Genomic DNA, 13564 nt, shown 5'->3' with positions numbered 1-13564 from the left:
AATTGTGTAAAAATGAAGTTTCAGATTTACTTTCACCTAAATGTGATAGTCCTCCACTCTTCTACACAGAACGTCATCTTATTTGTATTCACTTTATCCCAAATAAAAAAAAGAAAAAAGTCAAGTCTGTTAGAAAATTGGTTACAGTGTATTGACTCTTATCATCAGAAATCAAAGGGGATTCCAAAGTTAGGTTTATTACTATCGTGCACATGCACAATGCTGTGTGTAGGTGCATCCTATAGTTGACAGATCTGTAATGGAAGAAATATATAATTAAGAAGTGATCATTCACAAAATAGTAATGACTTATTTAATACAAGGTGTCATGTTGAGATTGTGGGCCACTTGAGATTTTACAAAAGTTATGATCATCCAGATAGTGCTTCCCAGTAATTAAAAAAAATTTTTTTCTTCAATTAGGTTGGCTGTGTGGCTTACTTCAAATGCAATCAATGCCTATATATATATATATATATATAACAGGTTGAGATTATATATATATATATATATATATATATTCCAACAAGACAAATGGTGGGGTCAGTTTGGTTTCTGTTGGTCTCTGACAGATAGGCCTTAAGTTGATGTTGGTTGCAAGATATACTTCACAAAATAATACATTATTTCTTTTAAACTGGGTTTGTTGTTTTGTTTGAAATGAGAACCCTTTTATTACAACAGTAACAAATCACATAATTGACAACTGGTGTCGGAATCAAGCACCAAATTCAGATGAAGACACAGTAGATGATCACAACTAGTGCAGCAAATGCACACAATTGCAGATTTATACTATTTAGATGTAATACGAAATTGCATTAAATTGCAAATAGTAACATTTTGCAAAGCATAAGTAAATTCCCATTTTTCTGTATCTTAGATTAGCAATATCAACACTAGATACGAGAGATTTCTAAAATATTCTTCAGCCGATATACATATTATGCTTTGTATCACATCGATCTGTAAGGATATTTTTCTTCACCATAGTAATTCTATAATGTACTATTTTAAGTGATAGTGTAGTATCTGTTCTTCAGATGCTGCACTTCTATTTCTTGTTCTCTTTCAGTGTAGGAGAAATCCTTCACGACTGAGACAATTTTTATTTTTGTACCTTTTCTCCACGTTAAAAAACGACCCTGGTGTCTAACTCTGTCCCGTGGGGAGGCATAGTAAATAGGTACTACTGATTTAGGAAGTACAATTCAGTGGTTAGTGAGTAGAATACATCAATTCTAAAATTCATAGTTGTCAGATTGACTACTTAGATAACTTTATACATCTGAGTCTGCCATTACAGATCATCTTATAAAAATGACAATTAAGCATTGACTCAAAATAATGTTTGATTTTATCTTCGGATTCTACTTATATTACCATTAGACTCTTAATATTAAATTTTACCAATTAAGCGGAAAGTGTGATTGCTAAAATTTTGGCTATAATTGTTTTAGTATTTTTTAAAAATTTTATCTTAATATTTTAAAGTTTTTTTGTTTTTTTTGCAGAGCCTTCGTAAGAAAGATTTGAGACAAATATGCATTCATTTTTTCCTGTGTATTTTGACTTTTTCAATTAAAAATATAAAAAAAAATTTTTTAGGTTTTACCTCCAAATAATCCAGCAATAAACATAATTTGCTTGTTTTTTAATCCTTTGTATTTTATATATGACTTTCATTGCTGTGATTAATGTTATTAGGTTGAGAAGAAAGTTCTTGTAGAATTTTTAATTTTGACTTCAAATGATGTATTTTCAAACAAGTTTTCATTATAATACCATTACTTTAGATATCATTTTAAAGAGCGTTTTTCGCTCTATGTAATCGTTTAAATTACAATTGTTTTTAAAACAATGGTCTTTTCAGAATGTTGAATACAAGCTGGTAAAGCAAATTAGCACAATTTTTATTATTCAATATAAGCTAGCCCAAAAAGCTGCTGAAACAGCTTGTGATATCAACAAAGCGTTTGGCCCAGGAATCACGACTGAACGCACAGTACAATGGTGGTTTAAGAAATTTCCTGGTGGCGACAAGTCTTGAAGATGTGTATAGTGGTCGGCCATCTAAGTCAATCTACGCACAACTGTTCAAGAACTTGCTTCTGAATTATACGATTTCCAACCACTTCAAAGAGATTGGGAAAACAAAAAAAAACTTGATAAATGGGTGCCATTATGAAGTGCCATCTTCCTTTCTTTTATGCAGTAAGAATGACCCATTTCTCGACCGGGTTGTGACTTGCGATGAAAAGTAGGTTCTTTACGACAACTAGCGATACTCAGCTCAGTGGTTAGATGCCAACAAAGCTCCACGATACTTCCCGAAGCCAGAGTTGCACCTAAAGAAGGTCATACTTACTGTGGTGGTTTGCAACCAGTCTTATTCTATTAGTTTTTTTAATGCAGGAAAAACCATTACAGCAGTAAAGTACTGTCAACAAAGGGATGAATGCATCAGAAACTTCGACAACAACACCCAGCATTAGTCAACAAAAAAGGCTCAATTCTCCTCCACGATAATGCACTCTGCTAAACTACAGAAGTTGAACGAATTGGGCTAAGAAACTGCCTCATCCGCCATACTCTCCAGACCTCTCACCTACCGACTACCACTTTTCAAGCATCTTTATAACTTTCTGCATGAGAAATACTTAAAAAAAACCCAAAAAACACCTAAGCAATATCAAAAACACCTTCAGCGACTTTGCCACTGGGACACAAGAATTTTACATTATTGCCATAAATACACTTGTTTTACTTTGGCAAAAGTGTTTATTCTCATGGTGCTTATTCTGATCGATAAATTTTTGTTTGAACCAAGATGTGTTCATCTGAATTTAAAAGTTAAAGAACTTTCTTGTCAACCTGATATGTGTGAACATTAGTCTTTTTATTTACTTGTGGACGATTATCCTCATCTTGTTTCACAATGTTTCGGCCAACTATTCCTTTGGCCTTCACGACGGGATAGGAATACTAATTCTCTTTACTGCCTTCCATAATCATTGTTGTCTCCACATTTTAACCAACTAAGCCTCTTGGTAGGATTGAAACCATTATCTTCAGACAATGCTCACCTGAAACCATAGAGATTCAACGTCGATCCACTGCACCATGTGCCCCGAAGGGCGATCAAGGTTGAATTAGTCTTTTTCTTGTATGTTCAAAATGTTAGTGTTTGTGTACAAATTATTTTAAATTAATATTTCTTTTTGGTATCAAAGAACGTTTCCTTCTTCTCAACAGCTTGTATGATTTTGCTGAAAAGAATCATGATATTCCTGAAGTCCTAATTTGGAAATATCTTGTAGATCTCTTAATGGTAAGTCATCTTTTGTTTATTATTTTTATATCTTCCATCATATAAAGGGCAATTGTCTGTGTGCATATGTTTAGCTAAACTTGAAAATACACAACAAACCCCTACAAAGTCGGAATGTTTTTTATCGGAGCAACTCCAGAAAAATATCTAAAATTAAAAAAAAACATAGATCCTTCTTTGGACCATCACTGAATGTTATCAAGAATTAAACACCAATGTTAATGTTATCATGTCCAGAAATGAGTGTGCATTTTGTTATTTTTTTTTCAGATTGAAATATGCTAACTCCAAATCTAATTTATAGTTTCTTAACTAGTGTCATTTCTCTTCAAAGAAAAGATGAGGAGAAACTTAGTTTTAGTACAGCTTTGAGGCATCCTTAATTTTATTTGGCACTTTCACTATAAAAGCTGAAAGCTGAAGTTTTATTTCTTTACTCTTAACATTTAAAAAGGAATTTTTGTTTTAGGGGGCAGGATGAGAAACTTAACATTTTCTGTTTAATTTCTTTTTTTTTTATGACCCTTGAAAATGCCAGGTAGCTCTGCTAGTCTTATTTATAAAGTGAAAGTTATATTTGGTTAATTCCTTTTTCAGTCATGTAAATTCTTTAAAGCTGAAAGAACACATGTGGCAAATTATTTTCTTTTCGACAACCAAGATGTTTGTTCTTAGTATCAGCAGCAGAAGTAGGGAGGTGACGATGGCTAAGTAGTCGGCGATAAGGACTAAAATCATGTTCCAAATTCAAATCCACTTCATTCGACAAAAATATTTTCATTTCGGGATATTGGCAACTTCATGCTATTCCTTTCATAAGTACCAAATGTGTTTCTAGAAATAATTCTAACTAGAAAGATATCTGGGAAACGAATGCCAATAATCATCTGATTTATACAAAATGAATGAATGATACTCAAGTACAACAGCAGTATTTCTTGCTGCTTTTTACCAACAAGATACTGACAACTGTTCAAAACACATGCAGATGATGTGGCATCCAAAAAGGATCTTTTTCTCAGGCAAAAAATCTCACTCCATTTATACAATTAAAAAAAGTATGTATTTTGCATAATCATGACCCTTGGTTCAAAATCAAATGGTTCTAGGTTCACTTTCCATGCAGTCATTGTTTCCTTGCATGTTAGTCATGGCCATTTATCCCTTGGTCTCTCCACACCATCACCATAGATGCTCCTCTTACTTTTATTGAAATAGCTTTGTTAATAAATACTTTAAAATATTCAGTCACATTTAGTAAATATTCATTTGTATTCTGTAAAATGAAAAATTGAATTTCCTATTTAATCCAATTAGCAGTTTTTATTCTGATTACTAATATCATAGAGGAAACTTTAACCCTCACTTGAGTGCTCTTCTTGCAACCGATGACACCAATAAGAAATCTAGTATTATATAGTTTCAGTGTTTTCTTTTGAATTTTATTTTTAACGCCACCAAGGAGATCATGGTTTTATCCAATGTTTGCCTGTTAGTATTTTCATATAACCTGTATTAGTCTCCAAAAATTTAAAACCACTAACTTAATTTTTATTTGCTGATTTCAGATTAGGTATTTATTTTCATTCTGTCTTGCATATAATGAACTAGATCCAGTGGTGAGCTGCCAATTTGGAAACTGTGGGTGTGTAGAGACACCTTTTTAGTTACCATCGCCCTCAGGTCAACTCTGATCAGATTGTACTTGATGAGATGGAGGGGGCGAGAGGATCTATCCTATTTATGGTTCAAACATAATCTGTTGTTGATGTGCCTTAAAATTGCATATATTTACATAATACATACATAAAATATTAACAGTATTAGTTCTTCAACCCTGCTATTGAGGTTGGAGGAGCCGAAGTTGGAGTCAACTTTGTGTTGAATTGACATGTTGGACAAAATTTTAGTTGAATAGGCAGATATACATACAATCCAATTCAAGGCGAGGAAAAGACAGGCTGATAAAGATTCAGAATCACTCGAAAATGATCTTAAGCAATGGTATATTGAAACCGATGTGGATGATAATTTCATAAGGAAAATAATTTTATGCCATCATGACCAACGTGTAACTAACATTGGAGGAAGAGACATAATAGACTAAGAAGTTTGAGGATTTGAGGGCTTTCTTCAAAAATGGGTGAATTCAACAGAGGGTTGATGTACTATAAAGTAACCCACCAATGCTAAGCCGCAAGAAAATTGGGTTCTTGTTCAGCATTTCCCAAATTGGTCAAGAAATTTTATTTTATAAAAAATTATTTTTAAGGAATTAATTGGAATTCATATCTATTACAACATGAATCTTGCAAGTTTTGAATTGAGTTATCACCCTTATTTTATTTTATTTTGGAGATTTCTTTAAATTGGTGAGTGATACAGTCACTTTGATCCTCGTTAATTCCCCCCCCCCCCCGATTTATCGGAGAGGGACCTATGTTTTCAGTGGCATCCATTAGTCCGGATGATTTCTAGATAACTGTTTTTTCCTGAAATTTTGACACAAATTGTATTTCATTAGATGTGCACAGTAAAAAAAAAATTTGAAAATTCATGTTGCATCCCCAGGGGTTTAAAAGAGATAAAAAAATGACATGTTTTGCCCCATAACTTTTGATCCATCCATTAGATATTTTTGAAACTTAGCCAAAATGTGGAGCCCATTGTTCTTAATATAAATCCAGTATGGGTGACCCTGCCAAAATTCTGGTTTGCATCCCTGGGGACTTTTAGTGCTAAAAACACCCCTTTTTGTGGCTCTTTCATATTTCTCAACAAAATCTTGATATGTCTGACTATATAGTTGTTTTTCACGGTGGTCAACTCAAATATACATGTGTTATGGGCTGAAACTGCACCGTTATCCATTTACACTGAGATTCGGCATCCTCAGGGTCTCAAAAGAGGTCAAAAATGCCCCAAAATGGTAAAAAAAAAAAAAAAATGACACTTTTTACCCCCATAACGTTTGATTCATCCATTAGATTTTACTGAAACTTGACCATTGTTCTTAATATAAATTCAGTATGGGTGACCATGGCAAAATTCTTGTTCGCATCCCTCTAGGACTTTTTAGGGTTAAAAAAAACCTGCCTTTTTGGAGCTCTTTTTTTTTTTTTTTTTTTTTTTTTTAACTTGATATGTATGTCTATATAGTGGTTTTCCATGGTGCTGAATTCAAATATACATGTCTTGAAACTGCACCGTTTGTCCATTTTCATTGTGATTCGGTGTTCCCAGGAGCTCAAAAGGGGGTCACAAATGCCCCAAAATTGCAAAAAGACACTTAACTTTTGCTCCCTCCATAAGATTTTTCTGAAACTTGGCAAAAATGTGAAGGCGTTGGCCCTTCACACTTCTCACATTTATCATTTCTTGACTATTGTTTTTGTGGCATCATCTCACATGCAGCACCAGAGAGAAGGTCATGTACGTGCGACTTGTTTAATTTAAAAATAAAACTATTTGATCAGTTTACATGATCTTTTGGAATATAATTTTTGTTTCGTTATTAAAATTGCTTTCATTTTTCTTTATTTTTGTTTTTTAATATGGAGGAATTCTGTACAAAAACCAAGAATTGTTTTTAAAAACACTGATATTCTTCTTAAAAACAATGAATCTATATGGAAACCTCTTAAAAATCTGACAAGACAGTTTTATTTACTTTTTAAAAAAGTTTTTTTTACTCTGAAATTAATATATATTCCAATTTAATTTCAGGCTCTGAAACATTTACATAATCATAATGTTGTCCATATGGACATTAAATCTGAGAATATCTTCCTTTCTTTTGATGATGTCTGTAAGTTGGGAGATTTTGGTCTTGTCTTGGATTTGGGAAAGGTATGTTCATCACTTTACACTTCATTTTATTTACTTTGTACCCATGGGAAACAGATGCAATAGTAATAAACTAATTACTTATAGTGTAAAACCTTATTATAGTGCTTAAATGTTTGTGTGCTCTAACCTTTCGTTGCTATCAGAATTAATTTCGAATTAAGTAAGGTACTTATTTCAAACATTTGAAAAATGGTGCAATGACCAGGATATTTTTATCTTTTGTTTTCAGAGTGGTGATCTCTTAGGTGCACAAGAAGGTGACCCCAAATATTTGGCACCAGAATTGCTTGAAGGAAAATTTGGAAAGCCAGCGGATATTTTCAGGTACTAGCCATGTTTAATTTCAAAATCTGTAATTCAAAAAAAAGTTTAAAGAAAAATCTGGTATCAATTTATGAAATCTAATAAACTTTAGTTTGTTTTACTAGAAAAAGTGTGTGTGTGATATATATCTGTGTATGGTTGTGGGAGAGAACCTCAGCACTTAGCTGGAGTTCTCTCCCACAAACCAAACATACATGTAAAAAATCAAAACTTTTGGCGGTATTGGAATTTGACCAATTTGTGCCTATTTTTTATGCCAAAAATGATCTTGTTTTTTGTTTAGATTTTGCTTAAACTAATTTATCACTGCGGTTGCTGATCTCTATATTAATAAAGTAGCTGCAGGAATTCTCCTCTGGACAAAAGTATCGTAGGTTTGCAACAACAGATGCCACATACAAATGCTCTGATTATTCTCATATTCTGGAATCTAGTTCTTCACTTTATAAGCTAACAGTTACATTAAACTATGGTGTCACTATTTCACCATGCATAGATCATTTCAGTCATGTAGATGGAAAAATACAAGGGAGAAAATCATTAAACAAATGTTCAATAACCAGTTGACTTGCTTTCTTTTACAAAGTTTAAAACGCACTATAAACTATAAGCATCTCCTTCACCATCAAAACTACAGCAAAAAATTGCACAGCCCTTGCAATAGTTTTTTTTTACCAGTGAACACACTTTGTAATACAGACTGGTATTTCATTCCTTCTATTTTTATTTTTTTTACTCTAGTTTACATACTGTCTTTCACACATTTTAACAATGTTCTTTTTTTTTTTTTTTTTTTTTTTTACTAATGCCTATAACACTCTCCTTCATCGTCAACAACCACAAAAAGTTTCCCTCGATTTTAAACCATTTGTTTTTTTTATCCCATTGAAAGCACTTTGCACTAGACACCCCATCCGTTTGTTTTGTTTTTTTCTTGTTTCCTTTTTCCTTTTTCTCCTTTCCTTTTTCTCCTTTCCTTTTTCTCCTTTCCTTTTTCTCCTTTCCTTTTTCTCCTTTCCTTTTTCTCCTTTCCTTTTTTTCCTTTTTTTCCTTTCTTTTTTTCCTTTCTTTTTTTTCCTTTCTTTTTTTTCCTTTCCTTTTTCTCCTTTCCTTTTTTTCCTTTTTTTCCTTTCTTTTTTTCCTTTCTTTTTTTTCCTTTTTTCCTTTCTTTTTTTCCTTTCCTTTTTTCCTTTCCTTTTTTCCTTTCCTTTTTTCCTTTCCTTTTTTCCTTTCCTTTTTTTCCTTTCCTTTTTTTCCTTTCCTTTTTTTTCCTTTCCTTTTTTTTCCTTTCCTTTTTTTTTCCTTTCCTTTTTTTCCTTTCCTTTTTTTCCTTTCCTTTTTTTTCCTTTCCTTTTTTTTCCTTTCCTTTTTTTTCCTTTCCTTTTTTTTCCTTTCCTTTTTTTTCCTTTCCTTTTTTTTCCTTTCCTTTTTTTTCCTTTCCTTTTTTTTCCTTTCCTTTTTTTTCCTTTCCTTTTTTTTCCTTTCCTTTTTTTCCTTTTTTTTCCTTTTTTTCCTTTTCGTTTTTTTTCCCCTTTTTCTTTCCTTTTTCTTTTCCTTTTTCTTTTTCCTTTTTCTTTTTTCCCCGTTCCTTTTCTTTTTCCCCCTTTTCTTTTTTTCCCGTTTTCTTTTTTTCCCCTTTTCTTTTTTTCCCCTTTTCTTTTTTTCCCCTTTTCTTTTTTTCCCCTTTTCTTTTTTCCTTTTTTTCTTTTCTTTTTTCTTTTCTTTCTTCTTTCACCGGACAACACAGATACACAGGTTCTGCTAGTGAGAAATATTTACTGATTTTTAACTACCAGTTAAACTAAAGTCTATAGATCCCTCTCTCCCCACTGTATTTTTATGTTTGCAAAATTATATCAGTAATTTAGAACAATTTTTAATTGGGTCAGAATCAGGGGAAAATATAAGAATCGTTCTGTCACTGGTATAAACTCACAATAGAAACCAGACAGTAAAACTTTCAATTTCCTAAAAACTGAAATCATAACGATTAAATCCGTATTCATTCAGTTTTTCTTGTTATAAAATTAAACTTTTACAAAAAGTTTTAAAATGTTCAAGTTTATAGTGATCAAATTATGCAATGGAAAGGTATGAACCTATAATTTTTTCCCCTTTCTCTAGCTTTTGAAAAAAAAATACCAACTTTCAGTGATATCCAATGAATTGTTTACAATAAGTATCATTTCAACATTTAAAAAGTATTTACTGGGTCACAAAATAAACAAACTAAATTTTTATTTAAACATTTTTATGTCTTATGCTGTATATTTTTTGCAGTCTTGGGATGACGATTTTGGAACTTTCTAGTGATCTTGACCTTCCACGAGGAGGAGATGGTTGGCATTTGTTAAGAAATGGTAAAATTCCAGAAGAATTCCTGCAAGGTTAGCATTTTTTTTTTCTGTCTACATGATCATTAATCAGAATTGATGTCTTCAATGGTTTGTGCATGTAACTGATCATCCAAGAGAAAAATTAATGTAATCTGTCTTACGTCTCTGCCTGTGTGATGCACGCATATAGTTGTTGAGATGAGAAGTGTAATAACAACTATCAGCGAGAACTTGGCTGATTTCTCGGTTCAATAGATGATGAGCTTTCAACTGTGGAATCGATTCTACTGCGATTTTGTTCTAGATTATCATGTGCTACGGCATAGTTCAGGATGTAGCATAGGTTAGAACAGAAGCCGGATCAACACAAGCAGAGTGAATGCTGTTAATACTACATGGAGAATTTGTAAGAAATAGGAATGAATTTTTTTTTTTTTTTTTTTTACAGAATGAGCTAAACTAAATTGATAAATTGATTGAGATTGTCGGACTGACTTCCTCATCTTGGTTGTTATAGTCACAACGTTTCAGACGTTTTGCCCTCCGGCCTTCATCAGGTGTTTTGTATCGAACTGGGGAACCGTTGGTTAGGAGTCTCGAACCCAACCCTTTATTATTATAACAAACGGTTCCCCAGTTTGATACAAAACACCTGATGAAGGCCGGAGGGCAAAACGGCCGAAACGTTGTGACTATAACAACCAAGATGAGGAAGTCAGTCCGACAATCTCAATCAATGAAAACACCTCATCTCAAAAATACAGACAATAAATTGATAAACTAAACTTTTTTTCTTGTAGTCTCTTAAAAATCTCGGCCAAGGATTTTTTGCTTTCAGCACCAAATCCAACCTAGTTGGAGTGATTTTTGAAATGACTTTTGCCTTGTTGAATGTGGCATGTTGCTGGTTCTGTGCAGTTCTAGGAGGCCCACCTTCCCAAGCTTTGCTCTGTCTCTTTGAGTGAGAGTTAGTTTATTGCTAATCACCTGAGATGCACTTACTGGGAAATGCAGATATGACTGTTGAGGCATATTTTGCCAAAGTATTCTTCCTCTAGGATGTTGGGTCTTCAATTCCACTTTCCAACCCATTCTGCCATGGGGGCGGGGGGGTAGATAACTCTTAAAAACCAGAACAGATCCATTCTTAAGAGATGCATACATTCCATATGTATGTAAAATAATGAATCTGTTTTAAACTGATGATATAACCTCCTCTTGTACAGATGCGTCAACATATCTGAAAACGCTCTTATGGTAATAATTTGCCTGATTACATAAAAAAAATACTTGATAGAATTCTATGAAATTATTTTTTAAATGTACGTAGGGTCCAAAGTGTATTGGTATTAGAAACAAATTAGTAAAATTGTGTCTTAACACCAATATCTAGAAAAAATAAAATAAATTGTTTGGGGGCTTTAAATAATTTCCAACACCCACTCATTTATTTTTCAAACATGACATAAATTATAAATCTATGATTCACGTCAAAGCTATAATTTTGTTATGGTAATGTTTTAAGCTCTATTTATCAGAAAACCCAAATAGCTCAGGTAGTGGAATGTCACTGAAAATCTGAGGGTATTGGTTTCGCTTTCTGGTCATGACATCAGTCGTATTTGTTGGGAATTTATTATATACTATTAATGCAATATTTGTCAATTCTAAAAATAGTTAAGGTTTCTATTTCAAAATTAGACAAATTCCATAAAGTATAGCGTTAAAAAAAACTATTACTGATGAAAAAATCTCTATATAAGATAATCTCTGCACTTATGTACTTTTTTATTTTTTCAAATTATGTAATTGAGTTTCTTTCTTTTTTTTTTAACTTCAGGTCGCTCATTTGATCTTAAATATGTCATTCGTCAGATGTTGGATCATGATCCAAATAGTCGTCCCAGTGTTGCCCAATTACTGGCCTTTCCTTGTATTCGAAAGGTAAAATTATGCAGGTTTATTTTAAGTTAAGAAAAATTTACTGGTGCTACCAGATCAGGCTGTCTTTTGGCTTCCTGAGACGAAATGCACCTACATTAAACTTCTGCTTTTGTTTTCTATTCTCTTTTGTAAAACTTCTGCAAAAACAAAAACAGCCCCTTTCCCCCTCCTTTTTTTTTTTCTTTTTCTTTTTTTCCTTCCCTACTTCCCAACCCCGTCGGTGGGGCATTAGAATACACCGACTGTCCCTCTGCAGAGAGTAAAAAAGGGGCCACCTGTTGGCCGTGGGTGGCAACCCGTAATGACTCGGAAAAGTATCCTGGTGGTTGAGCAACTGATATCTAGGGAAATTAAAGATATCAATTTCAACACTCCACTTTGGCCTCGTACAAGGCTAGAGAGGCGGTCGGAGAGGCCCGATCCGATTAGTCGGCTAGTTACGTCAACCCCTAACACATTTACTTTTCTATCAATTTCCTCTAAACCGTAACAAATACAGTTCTACCCTGTACCACTATAAACTATATACATATTTTCCCCTCTTTTCCATGTGTTAGAAGGCGGTAGGTAGGGTCAAATGTTTCAAATGATTAAAGTCATGACATAGCTGTATAGTGCCGGAAGTTACCACAAATGACTTGGATTGTGTAAAGGATTATGGGTGCTCGTGGCTCCCATTTGGAACATGTATACTGTTTATGTAGCCCTGGCATGACAAGGCGAATGGATTTCTCCCTTAACATGCCCCAATATTGGACTCTGAGGTGGGTGGGGAGCATAAACAATGAATTTAATATATATATATATATATATATGACCAATAATAAAAACTCCAAGGGCCAATACGTCGACTCGGATAGTTCAGATAATGAACTATATTAAACATCCTCCAAATTTATTGTATTGGAATCCATCGAAGAAACCAAAATAACTGACTTATCGTTTATTATACATAAAATTATATCGTCATATATTACCCCAAAAAATGTAAAAACTTTAAAAAATTAAACCCTACTGGTGGATGTGGAAAGAGAAAAACATGCCACTTTTCTCATAGGAATGAAAACTTTCCACAACATAAATATCAAAAGTTATCCACACAAGAATCTGAATACATCCAAAGGTGTAGTAAAATCGAAAGACCTCTCAATGTGCACTACTGAAGAGATAACAAAAGAACTTAAAAACCAAGGAGTAATAAACGTTAAAAGAATTACAATAAAAAAGATATGTAAGGGTGCTTGCGCATGGAATTTTTGTAGTAAGAGTTGAGCATTCTCCAACCACACCTCTCCTGAGTTGGTGTTAAATACCAGTGTTAAGTGGAGATTCAGGATGACTGCAAACAATGCTGAGATGAGCTGAGAGCACATTCAATGTCTAGAAATGGTCACCCATCTGGTACTAGCCAGGTTCAATGTTGCTTAACATTGGTGATCTGAGAAGAACCAGTGTGTCAACATGATAATGCTCTCTCTGTCTGTGTGTGTGTGTATATATATATATATATATATATATATATATATATATATATATATATATATATATATATATATTTTTACACACGCTAGAATACTTGTCCCAGGACAAGTAAAATTAATTTCTCAAATAGGTTGCATCATTTTTTTATGTTCTATTATGAAAATCAAAATCAGCCTTATGTCTAAAATCTATATTTTAGAAAATATCCAAGCATTTGAAGCTCAACTTGAGAAAAAATTGAAATTCATGTAATTCTGTTTAAAGTGACTATGTATTAAATTTAATGCAAGTCTGAAAT

General features: G+C 33.0%; 1 protein-coding gene across 2 annotated transcripts in view; it reads left to right on the top strand.

The window, feature by feature from the left end:
* LOC145252558 (membrane-associated tyrosine- and threonine-specific cdc2-inhibitory kinase-like) overlaps positions 1 to 13564 on the top strand; it is an 88387-nt gene that overhangs the window by 58587 nt on the left and 16236 nt on the right. For both annotated transcript variants that reach the window (XM_080112123.1, XM_080112124.1), the window contains exons 6-10: positions 3256 to 3331; positions 7058 to 7180; positions 7410 to 7504; positions 9785 to 9891; positions 11681 to 11784. In XM_080112123.1, the coding sequence (XP_079968249.1) occupies positions 3256 to 3331; positions 7058 to 7180; positions 7410 to 7504; positions 9785 to 9891; positions 11681 to 11784 (505 nt within the window). The remainder of the gene's footprint in view (positions 1 to 3255; positions 3332 to 7057; positions 7181 to 7409; positions 7505 to 9784; positions 9892 to 11680; positions 11785 to 13564) is intronic.

Source organism: Euprymna scolopes, chromosome 29 (assembly GCF_053919585.1).
Source record: "Euprymna scolopes isolate OS-2025 chromosome 29, ASM5391958v1, whole genome shotgun sequence".
Classification (NCBI taxonomy): Eukaryota; Metazoa; Mollusca; class Cephalopoda; order Sepiida; family Sepiolidae; genus Euprymna; species Euprymna scolopes.
The sequence above is the reverse complement of the archived record's forward strand: the minus strand, read 5'-3'. Positions and strand labels throughout refer to the sequence as shown.